The following is a 17,844-nucleotide window of genomic DNA, read 5'->3' on the forward strand; positions in this document are numbered from 1 at the left end:
TCCTGCGCTGTTCTCCCTCCTCCTCCTGCGCTGTTCTCCCTCCTCCTCCCGCGCTGTTCTCCCTCCTCCTCCCGCGCTGTTCCTCCTCCCTCCTCCCGCGCTGTTCCTCCTCCCTCCTCCTCCCGCGCTGTTCCTCCTCCCTCCTCCTCCTGCGCTGTTCTCCCTCCTTCTCCTGCGCTCTTCTCTGCTCTCCTTCTCCTGCGCTCTTCTCTGCTCTCCTTCTCCTGCGCTCTTCTCTGCTCTCCTTCTCCTGCGCTCTTCTCTGCTCTCCTCCTCCTGCGCTCTTCTCTGCTCTCCTTCTCCTGCGCTCTTCTCTGCTCTCCTTCTCCTGCGCTCTTCTCTGCTCTCCTTCTCCTGCGCTCTTCTCTGCTCTCCTTCTCCTGCGCTCTTCTCTGCTCTCCTCCTCCTGCGCTCTTCTCTGCTCTCCTCCTCCTGCGCTGTTCCTTCTCTGCTCTCCTCCTCCCGCGCTGTTCCTTCTCTGCTCTCCTCCTCCCGCGCTGTTCCTTCTCTGCTCTCCTCCTCCCGCGCTGTTCCTTCTCTGCTCTCCTCCTCCCGCGCTGTTCTCCGTCCTCCCTGTGGTCACCTCGCGCCCCGGCTGTTCAGGGGTCTGCAGAGGAGGAGGGTGTGAGGATGAGTCCGCTTCTGACGCCACGTTCACTTTTCCTTCTAGAATCCTTTCGAGGGTCCGGGCCCCTACACTCACCTGACTCGCACGGAGGTGGAGCGGGAGTTAGTGAAGCACAAGGAGCTGCTGAAGAAGAAGGATGGCCACATCCGGGAGCTGGAGGACTACATCGACAACCTGCTGGTGCGGGTGATGGAGGAGACTCCCAGCATCCTGCGGGTGCCCTACGTGCCTTCCAGGAAAGCCGGAAAGTTCCCGCAGAGCTAGCACACAAGCAAGGGACAGGCTGGAGGGGGAGCGTGCACATAGGCTGGGGCGGGGGGCGCCCGCATAGGCAGGGGTGGAGAGCCGGACATTGCAGCTATGTGGCGGGGTCGGGTACTGCGGCCGGGCATCGGTGGTCCGCCTGTTCTCACGCCAGCTCACCCTCCTGTAATCAGTGTTATGACTGTTTATAATGTGCTGAAGAAATGTAATAATATAATATTCTACAAAAGGTATTAGTCCGAGACGCAGCTGTACCTGGAGGAGCGGTCTCTGGTGGGGTCCTCCTCCCATAAAGCGCCTATTCTGGAGGAGCGGTCTCTGGTGGGGTCCTCCCGAGCCTCCCATCATGTACCTATCCTGGAGAAGTAATCGATGGTGGGGTCATCGCGCTCCTCTCGACATGCATATGTCCTGGATGAGCTGTTTCTGGTGGGATTCTGCTCCCATCATGCACCTGTCTTGGAGGAGTGGTCTCTGGTGGGGTCCTCCCACGCCTCCCATCATGCACCTGTCCTGGAGGAGCGGTCTCTGGTGTGATCCTCCTCCCATAAAGCGCCTATTCTGGAGGAGCAGTCTCTGGTGTGGTCCTCCTCCCATCATGCACCTATCCTGGAGTAGTGATCTGTGGTGGGGTCATCGCGCTCCTCCCATCATGCACCTGTCCTGGAGGAGCGACCGGTGGGGTCCTCCTTTTCCTCTCATCATGCACCTATCTTGGAAGAGCTGGCTCTGGTGGGGTACTCCTCCCATAATGCACCTGTCCTAGAGGAGCGGTCTCTGGTGGGTTTCTTGGCTCCTCCCATCATGCGCCTCTCCTGGAGGAACAGTCTCTGATGGGATTGTCCTGCTCCTCCCATCATGCACCTCTTCTGGAGGAGCGGTCTCTGGTGGGGTCCTTCCACCATGCACCTGTTCTGGAGGAGCAGTCCCTGGTGGGGTCATCCTGCTTCTCTCATCATGCACCAGTCCTGAAGAAGCCGTCTCAGGTGGGGTCCTCCCATCATGCACCTGTCCTGGAGGAGCAGTCTCTGGCGGGGTCCTCCCGTTCTTCCCATCATGCACCTGTCTTGGAAGAGTGATCTCTGGTGGGGTTCTCCCATCATGCACCTGTCCTAAAGGAGTGGTCTCTGGTGGGCTCCTTCTATCATGCACCTGTCCTGGAGGAGTGGTCTCTGGTGGAGTCCTCCTGCTCCTATCATGCACCTGTCCTGGAGGAGCGGTCTCTGGTGGGGTTCTCCCATCATGCACCTGTCCTGGAGGAGTGGTCTCTTGTGGGCGCCTCCCATCATGCACCGGTCCTGCAGGAGCAGTCTCTGGTGGAGTCCTCCTGCTCCTATCATGCACCTGTCCTGGAGGAGAGGTCTCTGGTGGGCTCCTCCCATCATGCACCTGTCCTGAAGGAGTGGTCTCTGGTGGGCTCCTTCTATCATGCACCTGTCCTGGAGGAGCGGTCTCTGGTGGAGTCCTCCTGCTCCTATCATGCACCTGTCCTGGAGGAGCGGTCTCTGGTGGGGTTCTCCCATCATGCACCTGTCCTGGAGGAGTGGTCTCTTGTGGGCGCCTCCCATCATGCACCGGTCCTGCAGGAGCAGTCTCTGGCGGGGTCCTCCCGTTCTTCCCATCATGCACCTGTCTTGGAAGAGTGATCTCTGGTGGGGTTCTCCCATCATGCACCTGTCCTGAAGGAGTGGTCTCTGGTGGGCTCCTTCTATCATGCACCTGTCCTGGAGGAGCGGTCTCTGGTGGAGTCCTCCTGCTCCTATCATGCACCTGTCCTGGAGGAGCGGTCTCTGGTGGGGTTCTCCCATCATGCACCTGTCCTGGAGGAGTGGTCTCTTGTGGGCGCCTCCCATCATGCACCGGTCCTGCAGGAGCAGTCTCTGGTGGAGTCCTCCCGCTCCTATCATGCACCTGTCCTGGAGGAGAGGTCTCTGGTGGGCTCCTCCCATCATGCACCTGTCCTGAAGGAGTGGTCTCTGGTGGGCTCCTTCTATCATGCACCTGTCCTGGAGGAGCGGTCTCTGGTGGAGTCCTCCTGCTCCTATCATGCACCTGTCCTGGAGGAGCGGTCTCTGGTGGGGTTCTCCCATCATGCACCTGTCCTGGAGGAGTGGTCTCTTGTGGGCGCCTCCCATCATGCACCTGTCCTGCAGGAGCAGTCTCTGGTGGAGTCCTCCCGCTCCTATCATGCACCTGTCCTGGAGGAGAGGTCTCTGGTGGGCTCCTTCTATCATGCACCTGTCCTGGAGGAGCAGTCTCTGGTGGGGTCCTCCCGGTCTTCCCGCTCCTCCTATCATGCACCTGTCCTGGTAGAGCAGTATCTGGTGAGGTCCTCCCGTGCGTCCCATCATGCACCTGTCCAGGAAGAGCGGTCTCTGTTGGGGTCCTCCCATCATGCGCCTGTCCTGGAGAAACTGTCTCCCGTGAGCTCCTCTTCCCATCATGTACCTGTTCTAAAGTAGTGTTCCCTGGTGGGGTCCTCCTCCTCCCATCATGCATCTGTCCTGGAGGAGCAGTCTCTGGTGGGTCCTCCTGCTCCTCCCATCATGCACCTGTCTTGGAGTAGCGGTCTCTGGTGGGGTCCTGCTCCTCCCATCATGCACCTGTCTTGGAGGAGCGGACTCTGGTGGGGTCCTCCTGCTCCTCCCATCATGCACCTGTCTAGGAGAGGCAATCTCTGGTGGGGTCCTCCCATCATTCACCTGTCCTGGAGGAGCAGTCTCTGGTGAAGTCCTCCAGCTCTATTATGCACCTGTCCTGTAGGAGCGGTCTCAGGTAGGGTTCTCCCATCATGCACTTGTCTTGGAGCGGTCTCTGGTGGGGTCCTCTCACTCCCCCCCCCATCATGCACCTGTCTTGGAGGAGTCGTCTCTGGTGGGGTTCTCCCATCATGCACCTGTCCTGGAGGAGTGGTCTCTGGTGGGCTCCTTCCATCATGCACCTGTCCTGCAGGAGCAGTCTCTGGTGGGCTCCTCCCGCTCCTATCATGCACCTGTCCTGGAGGAGAGGTCTCTGGTGGGCTCCTCCCATCATGCACCTGTCCTGGAGGAGTGGTCTCTGGTGGGCTCCTTCTATCATGCACCTGTCCTGCAGGAGCAGTCTCTGGAGGGCTCCTATCATGCACCTGTCCTGGAGGAGAGGTCTCTGGTGGGCTCCTCCCATCATGCACCTGTCCTGGAGGAGTGGTCTCTGGTGGGCTCCTTCCATCATGCACCTGTCCTGCAGGAGCAGTCTCTGGTGGGCTCCTCCCGCTCCTATCATGCACCTGTCCTGGAGGAGAGGTCTCTGGTGGGCTCCTCCCATCATGCACCTGTCCTGGAGGAGTGGTCTCTGGTGGGCTCCTTCCATCATGCACCTGTCCTGCAGGAGCAGTCTCTGGAGGGCTCCTATCATGCACCTGTCCTGGAGGAGAGGTCTCTGGTGGGCTCCTCCCATCATGCACCTGTCCTGGAGGAGTGGTCTCTGGTGGGCTCCTTCCATCATGCACCGGTCCTGCAGGAGCAGTCTCTGGTGGAGTCCTCCCGCTCCTATCATGCACCTGTCCTGGAGGAGAGGTCTCTGGTGGGCTCCTCCCATCATGCACCTGTCCTGGAGGAGTGGTCTCTGGTGGGCTCCTTCCATCATGCACCTGTCCTGCAGGAGCAGTCTCTGGAGGGCTTCTATCATGCACCTGTCCTGGAGGAGTGGTCTCTGGTGGGCTCCTCCCATCATGCACCTGTCCTGGAGGAGTGGTCTCTGGTGGGCTCCTTCCATCATGCACCTGTCCTGCAGGAGCAGTCTCTGGAGGGCTCCTATCATGCACCTGTCCTGGAGGAGTGGTCTCTGGTGGGCTCCTCCCATCATGCACCTGTCCTGGAGGAGTGGTCTCTGGTGGGCTCCTTCCATCATGCACCTGTCCTGCAGGAGCAGTCTCTGGTGGAGTCCTCCCGCTCCTATCATGCACCTGTCTTGGAGGAGTGGTCTCTGGTGAGGTCCTCCCATCATGCACCTGTCCTGGAGGAGCGGTCTCTGGTGGGGTTCTCTCGCTCTCCCCATCATGCACCTGTCTTGGAGGAGTGGTCTCTGGTGGGCTCCTTCCATCATTCACCTGTGCTGCAGGAGCAGTCTCTGGTGGGTCCTTTCGCTCCTCCCATCGCTCCTCCCATCATGCACTTGTCCTGGAGGAGCAACCGGTGGGGTCTTCACGCTTCTCACATTATGAACCTGTTCTGAAGGTGCTGTCTCTGGTGGGATTCTCCCATAATGCGCCTATTCTGGTGGAGCGGTCTCTGGTGGGGTCCTCACACTCCTCCCATCATGCACCTGGAGGAGCTGTCTCTTGTAAAGTCCTCCGGCTCCTCCCATCATGCACCTGTCCCGGAGGAGCCGTCTCTGCTGGGGTCCTCCCATAATTCGCCTGTTATGACGGACCTCGCACAGGCGGCAAGTTGATGCTGGCAGCGCACAGGACCGATGTCTCTCATGGCGGGGTGCCGTGACTGCTGCTGGCCCAGGGACACTCCTGCATATGCTGTGTATCTCTCTGACACTCAGGAGCCTCCGGGGGCGCTCATGAGGAGAGGTCGCGCCCTTGCTGAGGTGACCATGTTTGTCTCGTGTGCGGCGGCCCCCGATGAGCGGTTGGCAGATGGCGATATGGAAATGTTCCAGCAGGACACGCTGCTACAAGCCATGTATGAATATGGAAGATGTCGCGGAGCTGCGCCATCAGCGTTATCACAGCCTCGGCCGTCTCTTCTTGCACTTCTCCTTGATGACGAGTCCAGGCTTGTAGATGGCCGTGCCTCATATCCCACCTGATGTAAATGAAGACTGACAGCTCACAGTCCCGATAATCATCTACAGACGATCCAGAAACATGGGCAGAGGCGCGGCCCTCCACTAAGAGCGTGATACCCCAGAGAGAGCGTGGCCCTCCACTAAGAGCGTGATACCCCAGAGAGAGCGTGACCCTCCACTAAGAGCGTGATACCCCAGAGAGAGCGTGACCCTCCACTAAGAGCGTGATACCCCAGAGAGAGCGTGGCCCTCCACTAAGAGCGTGATACCCCAGAGAGAGCGTGGCCCTTCACTAAGAGCGTGATACCCCAGAGAGAGCGTGGCCCTCAACTAAGAGCGTGATACCCCAGAGAGAGCGTGGCCCTCCACTAAGAGCGTGATACCCCAGAGAGAGCGTGGCCCTCCACTAAGAGCGTGATACCCCAGAGAGAGCGTGGCCCTCCACTAAGAGCGTGATACCCCAGAGAGAGCGTGGCCCTCCACTAAGAGCGTGATACCCCAGAGAGAGCGTGGCCCTCCACTAAGAGCGTGATACCCCAGAGAGAGCGTGGCCCTCCACTAAGAGCGTGATACCCCAGAGAGAGCGTGGCCCTCCACTAAGAGCGTGATACCCCAGAGAGAGCGTGGCCCTCCACTAAGAGCGTGATACCCCAGAGAGAGCGTGGCCCTCCACTAAGAGCGTGATACCCCAGAGAGAGCGTGGCCCTCCACTAAGAGCGTGATACCCCAGAGAGAGCGTGACCCTCCACTAAGAGCGTGATACCCCAGAGAGAGCGTGGCCCTCCACTAAGAGCGTGATACCCCAGAGAGAGCGTGGCCCTCCACTAAGAGCGTGATACCCCAGAGAGAGCGTGGCCCTCCACTAAGAGCGTGATACCCCAGAGAGAGCGTGGCCCTCCACTAAGAGCGTGATACCCCAGAGAGAGCGTGGCCCTCCACTAAGAGCGTGATACCCCAGAGAGAGCGTGGCCCTCCACTAAGAGCGTGATACCCCAGAGAGAGCGTGGCCCTCCACTAAGAGCGTTATACCCCAGAGAGAGCGTGGCCCTCCACTAAGAGCGTGATACCCCAGAGAGAGCGTGGCCCTCAACTAAGAGCGTGATACTCCAGAGAGAGCGTGGCCCTCCACTAAGAGCGTGATACCCCAGAGAGAGCGTGGCCCTCCACTAAGAGCGTGATACCCCAGAGAGAGCGTGGCCCTCAACTAAGAGCGTGATACTCCAGAGAGAGCGTGGCCCTCCACTAAGAGCGTGGTATCCCAGAGAGAGCGTGACCCTCCACTAAGAGCGTGATACCCCAGAGAGAGCGTGGCCCTCCACTAAGAGCGTGATACCCCAGAGAGAGCGTGGCCCTCCACTAAGAGCGTGATACCCCAGAGAGCGTGGCCCTCCACTAAGAGCGTGATACCCCAGAGAGAGCGTGGCCCTCCACTAAGAGCGTGATACCCCAGAGAAAGCGTGGCCCTCCACTAAGAGCGTGATACCCCAGAGAGAGCGTGGCCCTCCACTAAGAGCGTGATACCCCAGAGAGAGCGTGGCCCTCCACTAAGAGCGTGATACCCCAGAGAGAGCGTGACCCTCCACTAAGAGCGTGATACCCCAGAGAGAGCGTGGCCCTCCACTAAGAGCGTGATACCCCAGAGAGAGCGTGGCCCTCCACTAAGAGCGTGATACCCCAGAGAGAGCGTGGCCCTCCACTAAGAGCGTGATACCCCAGAGAGAGCGTGGCCCTCCACTAAGAGCGTGATACCCCAGAGAGAGCGTGGCCCTCCACTAAGAGCGTGATACCCCAGAGAGAGCGTGGCCCTCCACTAAGAGCGTGATACCCCAGAGAGAGCGTGGCCCTCCACTAAGAGCGTGGTACCCCAGAGAGAGCGTGGCCCTCAACTAAGAGCGTGATACTCCAGAGAGAGCGTGGCCCTCCACTAAGAGCGTGGTACCCCAGAGAGAGCGTGACCCTCCACTAAGAGCGTGATACCCCAAAGAGAGCGTGGCCCTCCACTTAGAGCGTGATACCCCAGAGAGAGCGTGGCCCTCCACTAAGAGCGTGATACCCCAGAGAGAGCGTGGCCCTCCACTAAGAGCGTGATACCCCAGAGAGAGCGTGGCCCTCCACTAAGAGCGTGATATCCCAGAGAGAGCGTGGCCCTCCACTAAGAGCGTGATACCCCAGAGAGAGCGTGGCCCTGCATTAAGAGCGTTATACCCCAGAGAGAGCGTGGCCCTCCACTAAGAGCGTGATACCCCAGAGAGAGCGTGACCCTCCACTAAGAGCGTGATACCCCAGAGAGAGCGTGGCCCTCCACTAAGAGCGTGATACCCCAGAGAGAGCGTGGCCCTCCACTAAGAGCGTGATACCCCAGAGAGAGCGTGGCCCTCCACTAAGAGCGTGATACCCCAGAGAGAGCGTGGCCCTCCACTAAGAGCGTGATACCCCAGAGAGAGCGTGGCCCTCCACTAAGAGCGTGATACCCCAGAGAGAGCGTGGCCCTCCACTAAGAGCGTGATACCCCAGAGAGAGCGTGGCCCTCCACTAAGAGCGTGATACCCCAGAGAGAGCGTGGCCCTCCACTAAGAGCGTGATACCCCAGAGAGAGCGTGACCCTCCACTAAGAGCGTGATACCCCAGAGAGAGCGTGGCCCTCCACTAAGAGCGTGATACCCCAGAGAGAGCGTGACCCTCCACTAAGAGCGTGATACCCCAGAGAGAGCGTGGCCCTCCACTAAGAGCGTGATACCCCAGAGAGAGCGTGGCCCTCCACTAAGAGCGTGATACCCCAGAGAGAGCATGACCCTCCAGTGAGCAGGTGGCCCTTCACTAAGAGCGTGATACCCCAGAGAGAGCGTGGCCCTCCACTAAGAGCGTGATACCCCTGAGAGAGCGTGGCCCTTCACTAAGAGCGTGATACCCCAGAGAGAGCGTGGCCCTCCACTAAGAGCGTGATACCCCAGAGAGAGCGTGGCCCTCCAGTGAGCAGGTGGCCCTCCACTAAGAGCGTGATACCCCAGAGAAAGCGTGGCCCTCCACTAAGAGCGTGATACCCCAGAGAGAGCGTGGCCCTCCACTAAGAGCGTGATACCCCAGAGAGAGCGTCGCCCTCCACTAAGAGCGTGATACCCCAGAGAGAGCGTGGCCCTCCACTAAGAGCGTGATACCCCAGAGAGAGCGTGGCCCTCCACTAAGAGCGTGATACCCCAGAGAGAGCGTGGCACTCCACTAAGAGCGTGATACCCCAAAGAGCGTGGCCCTCCACTAAGAGCGTGATACCCCAAAGAGCGTGGCCCTCCACTAAGAGCGTGTTACCCCAGAGAGCGTGGCCCTCCAGTGAGCAGGTGGCCCTCCACTAAGAGTGTGGTACCCCAAAGAGCGTGGCCCTCTAGTGAGCATGTGGCCCTCCACTAAGAGCGTGATACCCCAGAGAGAGCGTGGCCCTCCAGTGAGCAGGTGGCCCTCCACTAAGAGCGTGGTACCCCAGATAGAGCGTGGCCCTCCTCTAAGAGCGTGATACCCCAGAGAGAGCGTGGCCCTCCACTAAGAGCGTGATACCCCAGGGAGAGCGTGGCCCTCCAGTGAGCAGATGGCCCTCCACTAAGAGCGTGATACCCCAAAGAGCGTGGCCCTCCACTAAGAGCGTGATACCCCAAAGAGCGTGGCCCTCCAGTGAGCATGTGGCCCTCCACTAAGAGCGTGATACCCCAGAGAGAGCGTGGCCCTCCAGTGAGCAGGTGGCCCTCCACTAAAAGTGTGGTACCCCAAAGAGCGTGGCCCTCCAATGAGCAGGTGGCCCTCCAGTGAGCAGGTGGCCCTCCACTAACAGCGTGATACCCCAGACAGCGCGGCCCTCCACTAAGAGCGTGATACCCCAGAGAGCACGTGGTCGCCCAGTGAGCTGGTGGCCCTCCACTAAGAGCGTGATACCCCAGAGAGAGCGTGGCCCTCCACTAAGAGCGTGATACCCCAGAGAGAGCGTGGCCCTCCAGTGAGCAGGTGGCCCTCCACTAAGAGCGTGATACCCCAGAGAGAGCGTGGCCCTCCAGTGAGCAGGTGGCCCTCCAATAAGAGTGTGGTACCCCAAAGAGAGCGTTGCCCTCCACTAAGAGTGTGGTACCCCAAAGAGCGTGGCCCTCCAGTGAGCAGGTGGCCCTCCAGTGAGCAGGTGGCCCTCCAGTAGGCAGGTGGCCCTCCACTAACAGCGTGATACCCCAGACAGCGCGGCCCTCCACTAAGAGCGTGATACCCCAGAGAGCGCATGGTCACCCAGTGAGCAGGTGGCCCTCCACTAAGAGCGTGATACCCCAGAGAGCGTGGCCCTCCAGTGAGCAGGAGGCCCTCCACTAAGAGCGTGATACCCCAGAGAGAGCGTGGCCCTCCAGTGAGCAGGTGGCCCTCCACTAAGAGTGTGGTACCCCAAAGAGAGCGTGGCCCACCACTAAGAGCGTGGTACCCCAGAGAGCGTGGCCCTCCAGTGAGCAGGTGGCCCTCCACTAAGAGTGTGGTACCCCAAAGAGCGTGGCCCTCCAGTGAGCAGGTGGCCCTCCACTAACAGCGTGATACCCCAGACAGCGCGGCCCTCCACTAAGAGCGTGATACCCCAGAGAGCGCGTGGTCGCCCAGTGAGCAGGTGGCCCTCCACTAAGAGCGTGATACCCCAGAGAGAGCGTGGCCCTCCAGTGAGCAGGTGGCCCTCCACTAAGACCGTGATACCCCAGAGAGAGCGTGGCCCTCCACTAAGAGCGTGATACCCAAGAGAGAGCGTGGCCCTCCAGTGAGCAGTTGGCCCTCCACTAAGAGCGTGATACCCCAGAGAGAGTGTGGCCCTCCACTAAGAGCGTGATACCCCAGAGAGAGCGTGGCCCTCCAGTGAGCAGGTGGCCCTCTACTAAGCGTGATACCCCAGAGAGAGCGTGGCCCTCCACTAAGAGCGTGATACCCCAGAGAGAGCGTGGCCCTCCAGTGAGCAGGTGGTCCTCCACTAAGAGTGTGGTACCCCAAAGAGCGTGGCCCTCCAGTGAGTATGTAGCCCTTCAGTGAGCAGGTGGCCCTCCACTAACAGCGTGATACCCCAGAGAGCGCGGCCCTCCACTAAGAGCATGATACCCCAGAGAGAGCATGGCCCTCCACTAAAAGCGTGGTACCCCAGAGAGCGTGGCCCTCCAGTGAGCTGGTGGCCCTCCACTAAGAGCATGATACCCCAGAGAGAGCGTGGGCCTCCAGTGAGCAGGTGGCCATCCACTAAGAGCGTGGTACCCCAAGGAGAGCGTGGCCCTCCAGTAAGAGTGTGGTACCCCAGAGAGCGTAGCCCTCCAGTGAGCAGGTGGCCCTCCACTAAGAGTGTGGTACCCCAAAGAGCGTGGCCCTCCAGTGAGCATGTGGCCCTCCAGTGAGCAGGTGGCCCTCCACTAACAGCGTGATACCCCAGAGAGCGCGGCCCTCCACTAATAGCGTGGTACCCCAGAGAGCGCGTGGTTGCCCAGTGAGCAGGTGGCCCTCCACTAAGAGCGTGATACCCCAGAGAGCGTGGCCCTCCACTAATAGCGTGATACCCCAGAGAGAGCGTGGGTCCCCCAGTGAGCAGGTGGCCCTCCACTAAGCGCATGATATCCCAGAGAGAGTGGCCCTCCAGTGAGCAGGTGGCCCTCCACTTAGAGCGTGGCACCCCAGAGAGAGCGTGGCACTCCAGTGAGCAGGTGGCCCTCCACTAAGAGTGCAGCACCCCAGCGAGAGCCTGAACCTCCAGTGAGCGGGTGACCCTCCACTTAGAGCGTGGCACTCCAGTGAGAACAAGGATCTCCAGTGAGCATGCGGCCCTCCACTAAGAGCGTGGTATACCAGAGAGAGCGTGTCCCTCCAGTGAGCCGGTGGCCCTCCACTAAGAGCATGGCACCCCAGAGAGACCGTGGTCCTCCAGTGAGCGGGTGGCCCTCCACTGAGAGTGCAGCCCTCCAGTGAGCGGATGACCCTCCACTAAGAGCGTGGTACACCAGAGAGAGCGTGGCACCCCACTAAGAGCGTGATACCCCAGAGAGAGCGTGGTCCTCCAGTGAGCAGGTAGCCCTTCACTAAGAGCGTGGTACCCAGAGAGAGCATGGCCCTCCAGTGAGCAGGTGGCCCTCCACTAAGAGTGTGGTACCCCAGAGAGAGCGGCGAGCGGAGGCCCAAGCTCAGAGGGCCCATGAACTGCAGATGGCCCAACTCGGGATCTCACCATCCACTTCACGGAGCAGTGAGACCAACAATGCGACCCTGTTTAAACCCCGTCCGGAGCATTTTCCTGTGATGGAGAAGGACGGCGACCTCGACACCTTTCTGAGGAGTTTTGAAAAGACTTGCAGACAGTACCAACTGCCCGAGGGCCAGTGGGCGCGATACTTAACTGCAGGGCTGCGAGACAAAGCTCTGGATGTGTCTGTGGCTCTTCCTCCGAGCCTCGATGGGAACTATGATGCCATTAAGGAGGCCCTAATCCAGAGGTTCCAACTGACCCCTGAGGTGTACCGTAAAAAGTTCCGGAACCTCCAACGTGGACCGCACGACAGTTACAGCGATGTGGTGCATGGGCTCAGAACCAACTTTGAGCAGTGGATCCAAGGACTGTCAGTGACCACCTTTGAGCAGCTAAAGGACCTGATGGTGAAGGACCAGTTCCTGCATCTGTGTCCGACTGAGGTACGGCAGTTCATGATGGATCGGGAGCCACCAGATGCCAATAAAGCAGCGCAGATCGCAGACACCTACGAGGCCAACCGGAGACCGGAGGTGCGGAAGATGGTCGTCACCAGCTGGAAAGGGGGTAAGCCATCAACCACCATCCCTGCCCCTGCCAGCCGACCTTCCGGAGGCCTTTTTCCCGTTACCAACGCCCGGCCTGCATCTGATGCCCGCAGGTGTTATTTCTGCAACCAGACTGGTCATCTCAGCGCCACTTGCCCAGAGAAGCTGAGGAAGAACCCACCATCCAAGGCCCCAGGGCCTAATGCATCAGTTCTTTTGGTGGGTGGGCCTTTTGGGAGGGCCTGTGAAAACTTTCAGTCTGTCAGGGTGGGGGACACTGTCACTGTAGGCCTCAAGGACACTGGGGCCGAACGAACCCTCATCCGACCCGAACTGGTGTCCGCTGAAGAGCTTATTCCGGGAAAGACCCTGACTGTCACCGGGATTGGGGGCGTCCGATGCCCCTTGCCCATGGCCCGGGTTTTTATTCATTGGGGTGCGGGGAGTGGGGTGAAGAAAGTGGGAGTAGCTGAAAACCTATCTGCAAATGTTTTGTTGGGAACTGATTTGGGGATGATGTTTGCTTATTATGTCCCTGACACCCCTCCCTGATCTGATACGGTTGGTAAGGTTAATGCTGATCATGTGAATGTTAAAGCTTTACCTGATGATGATGATGATGATGTATTTGAGGGTACAGGAGAACTCAGCCATGTCACACTGCGGGGTGATATTGCTGAGGATCCCCTAGCAGGAGCAAGTGTCGGTGCTAAGGGTAATGGGGAGAGGCACGGGGACCATGAAGCAGGTGGTGCTGTGCCAGCGACCAGTGTCACAACAGACGGTGATCTGGCTGATGGTAGCTGCCCCATAAGTAGCACTGCGCCTGAGGTAATGGGGGACGATGGGGAAGTAGTACTCATAGCCGAGCAGGCTGATGGGATGGTGTTATTCCCCGGGGAGACGGCCTATATAGCCGCTGTTACCCGCGGTCAGAGTGCCAAAAATGCAAGTAACGCCCTGCCTTCTGGACCCTCCTCGGACAGAGGAATAACGGAATCAGTTATGGACCCAGAGCCGGTCCCAGAGGGTCCCAGTGAGGACGTGGCCTTAACCTCACTTCTGGCTTCCTCCAGCCAGGAGTTTCTGGCTGCTCTGCACTCAGATGCTAGCCTAGAGACGTTAAGGAGCCTCGCTGAGAAACCCACCTCCGAGTCGGATAAGGAGAGGGTATTCTGGGACCACGGGAGGTTGTACCGGGAGACAATTCCATGTACACCCCAACAGGAGTGGCTGAGGGAAAGACAGCTGGTCGTCCCCTACCAATTCAGGGATGAGTTGTTGCGGATCGCCCATGACATTCCACTCGCTGGACACTTGGGGGTCAGCAAAACCAAGGCCCGGCTGTCTCACCACTTTTATTGGCCCAAAATGGGGACGGATGTGGTGAACTACTGTCGCTCCTGTACCACGTGTCAAAGAGTGGGAAAGTCAGGGCCGGCTCCCAAAGCCCCCCTGATCTCTTTGCCAGTGATAGAGGAGCCTTTCCAGAGGATTGCTGTGGACATATTGGGACCACTGGCCATACCCAGCAGCTCTGGAAAACGTTTCATCCTTACTGTGGTAGACTATGCTACCCGGTATCCGGAGGCAGTAGCCCTCTTTGCCATCTTTTTGCAAGTAGGCTTCCCCAGAGAGATGCTTACCGACCAGGGGACCCAGTTCATGTCTGGCTTAATGGAGGCCCTATGTAAGAAAATGCAGGTGCAGCATCTGGTATCGATCGCGTATCATCCCCAAACCAATGGTTTGGGTGAGCGATTCAACGGTACCCTCAAACAGATGTTAAAAATGCTGGTTGAGACCAACACCTGCTATTTGCTTACAGAGAGGTTCCAAAGGCCTCAACGGGGTTCTCACCCTTTGAGCTCCTGTATGGCAGGCGTGTCCAAGGACCCCTTAGGTTGATAAGGGAATCCTGGGAAGAAGAGCCGAGCTCCCAGGAGTGTCCATCGTGGAGTATGTCATGTGCTTCCGTGACAAGATGCAGACCTTGACGCAGTTGGTGCATGACAACATGGCGCAAGCCCAGGCTGACCAGAAGCATTGGTACGACCAGAACGCCCGAGAGCGGGCCTACCAGGTGGGTCAGAAGGTGTGGGTGCTGGTCCCCGTACCAAAGGACAAGCTTCCGGCGGCCTGGGAAGGCCCATACGTCATTCGCCAACAGCTCAACCCGGTTACCTACATGATCACTCTTGACCACGCGCGTGGAGCCTGCGTCCTACCGGTCTGCAGCCTGCCCGAGGATGGGGAGGACGACCCCCTCTTGGACATGCTGGCCCAAGCGAAGGCCAGCGGGTCCCTAGAGGATGTAGAGATAAGCGCCTTGCTATCCGCACCCCAGAGGTCTCAGATGCGGGCAGTGCTGAAACCCTTCCAAGCAGTGTTCACTAACATGCCTGGCAGCACTGAGGCGGCGGTCCATGAAGTGGACACCGGGAATCATGCCCCACTCCGGCGGACAGCCTATCGAATCTCCGACGAGGTGCAGCATGTCATGCGCCAGGAGGTCGAGGAGATGCTGAAGTTGGGGGTGATTAAGCGGTCCAAGAGCGCGTGGGCCTCACCTGTAGTCCTGGTGCCAAAGAAGGGCCGGACCACCCGGTTCTGTGTGGACTACAGGGGGCTCAACGCTATCACAGTCTCTGATGCACAACCAATGCCACGCATTGAGGAGCTGCTTGAGCGGTTAGCCAGCGCGAGCTATCTCTCCATTATGGATCTGAGTCAGGGATATTGGCAGATTCCCTTGAGCCCCAAGGCCCAGGAGAAGTCCGCCTTTATCACCCCCTTCGGATTGTATGAATCCACGGTCATGCCTTTTGGCATGAAAAATGCCCCTGCCACTTTCCAGTCAACCACCTGCTCCAGGGACTGGAGAGGTACTCAGTGGCGTACCTGGATGACATTTCCGTCTTCAGTCCCACCTGGGAGGATCACCTTGGGCATCTGCGGCAGGTGCTCAGGCGCATTCACCAGGCGGGCTTGACCATCAAGCCAGGAAAGTGCCAGATGGGCATGAACAAGGTCCACTACCTGGGGCACCGGGTAGGTGGGGGTACTCTGAATCCAGAGCCTGGGAAGGTGAACGCTATCGTGTCTTGGCCCACCCCCAGGACCAAGAAGCAGGTGCAGTCCTTCTTGGGCACCGCAGGGTACTATAGACGCTTTGTACATGACTATAGTAGCCTTGCAAAGCCCTTGACAGACCTCACCAAGAGGAGCCTACCACATCCAGTCAAATGGACAGATGAATGCGAGGTGGCCTTTCGGGCTTTGAAGGCTGCCCTGAGCAGCTCCCCTGTGCTAAAGGCGGTCGACGGCACACGGCTTTTCTTCGTACAGACCGACGCCAGTGAGTTTGGCCTCAGTGCTGTGCTCAACTAGGTCGACTCGGGGAACCAAGAACATCCTGTGTTGTACCTAAGCCGGAAACTGCTGCCGAGGTAAGTGGTCTATTCCACCATAGAGAAGGAATGCCTGGCCATTGTATGGGCCCGCTTACAGCCTTACTTGTATGGGCGCCCCTTCACTGTTGTGACTGAACACAACCCCCTGAGTTGGCTGCACACCATGTCCGGTGCCAACGGAAGGTTATTACGCTGGAGCCTCACCGTCCAGCAGTACGACTTTACCGTTCAACACCGCCAAGGCAGCGAGCATGGCAATGCCGATGGGTTGTCCCGGCGAGGGGAGCCTCCAGAGATACGCCTGGAGGAGTACCAGAAGGTCCTACCTCCATAGCGCAGTCTAAAAAGGGGGAGGTGTCAGGCAAAATGTATTTTTGTCCTAGTTTTAAAAATGTTGAAAGGACAGCCAGAGATGTCTTAAATCTCCGCCCCCTGTTCACTTGGAAGGGACCTCCATAGAACTCTACTCTTGCTTCCCCCAAACAAGGAATTTTTATAACCGCCATAAACCTCAGCCAAGAGCAAGCATACTGGTCTACACTGGATTTCCCCTCCAAAGTCCTATTGTTTAAACGTACAAACTTTTAATGTTGAGTTTAATAATGCACATGATTGTCACAAACTCATGTACCACATTTTTGGGATGCTCACCTTTTTCCAGTTATGATGGTGTATCTTTCATAACTGGGAAACCACCAGAAACCTAGGAAATGGGTTCTGAGCTTCTGAACGTCATAGAAATATCATATTTGATATCAATCTTCGTGAATATTGGTAACGGCAAACATGATGTATCCATCTTGGATGTGGGCCCCCCCCCATACCAAGATATGAAAGATGAAGGATTTTTATGTCTTGTGCAGCTGAGTGGGTTCACAAAACCGAGCCCCCGTGTGAGGTAAACAACATGGGTGTATATCTTTTGTAAACACTGCCAACTTTCGGGAGTAAATTATTATTATTTACCAGCTTCGTTCTTCTTGTCCTATGTCGAGCAAACACGTTCCTCACCCGCTAATTCACGTTACCTAACGGGTACCCGATCCACCTGTTAAGGGATCGGTGGTGGCAGCATACAGTGTATTTGTGTGATATTGTGGTTGAGGGTGGCTGGATTGAGGTATATATACGTTCCAGGAAGGAACTGGTGGTATATATACATCCTGTCACATCACGTGCCACAATAGTTGACATAAATGAGAGCAGCTGCGCCCTGTTGCTTATCCTCGGTCAATACCGTGTTTGAGCAGCAGGATAAGGGGGCGACAGAGGGCTGCAAGGTCTGACCAAGTTTTCCTGACACACGGGATGGAGGCCTCTCCTATAATACACGGTATGGAGACCTCTCCTATATTAGAGGGGTTGGAGGCCTCTCCTATATTATAAGAGATGGAGGCCTCTCCTATATTACAAGGGATGGAGGCCTCTCCTATATTAGAGGGGTTGGAGGCCTCTCCTATATTAGAGGGGTTGGAGGCCTCTCCTATATTATAAGAGATGGAGGCCTCTCCTATATTACAAGGGATGGAGGCCTCTCCTATATTACACAGGATAGAGGCCTCTCCTATATTACACATGATGGAGGCCTCTCCTATATTAGAGGGGTTGGAGGCCTCTCCTATATTATAAGAGATGGAGGCCTCTCCTATATTACAAGGGATGGAGGCCTCTCCTATATTACACAGGATAGAGGCCTCTCCTATATTACACATGATGGAGGCCTCTCCTATATTACATGGGATGGAGGCATCTCCTATGTTACACGGGATGGAGGCCTCTCCTATATTACATGGAATGGAGGCATCTCCTCTATTACACGAAATGGAGGCCTCTCATATATTACACGGGATGGAGGCCTCTCATATATTACACGGGATGGAGGCCTCTCCTATATTACATGGAATGGAGGCATCTCCTCTATTACACGGATTGGAGGCCTCATATATTATACGGGATGGAGGCCTCTCCTATATTACGCGGAATGGAGGC

The 17,844-nt window shown here is 57.8% G+C and overlaps 1 protein-coding gene across 1 annotated transcript in view; it reads left to right on the forward strand.

Annotated features, from left to right (window-relative positions):
* Window positions 1-1,121, forward strand: part of RAB11FIP2 (RAB11 family interacting protein 2) — a 51,811-nt gene extending 50,690 nt beyond the window's left edge. Inside the window, exon 5 of the mRNA XM_073684603.1 lies at window positions 671-1,121. Coding sequence (XP_073540704.1) covers window positions 671-892 — 222 coding nt within the window. The 3' untranslated portion in view covers window positions 893-1,121. The remainder of the gene's footprint in view (window positions 1-670) is intronic.
* Window positions 1,122-17,844: the final 16,723 nt, after the last annotated feature.

The sequence above is a fragment of the Phyllobates terribilis genome, unplaced genomic scaffold (genome assembly GCF_046119375.1).
Source record: "Phyllobates terribilis strain yellow unplaced genomic scaffold, ASM4611937v1 Scaffold_5__5_contigs__length_657084704, whole genome shotgun sequence".
Lineage (NCBI taxonomy): Eukaryota > Metazoa > Chordata > Amphibia > Anura > Dendrobatidae > Phyllobates > Phyllobates terribilis.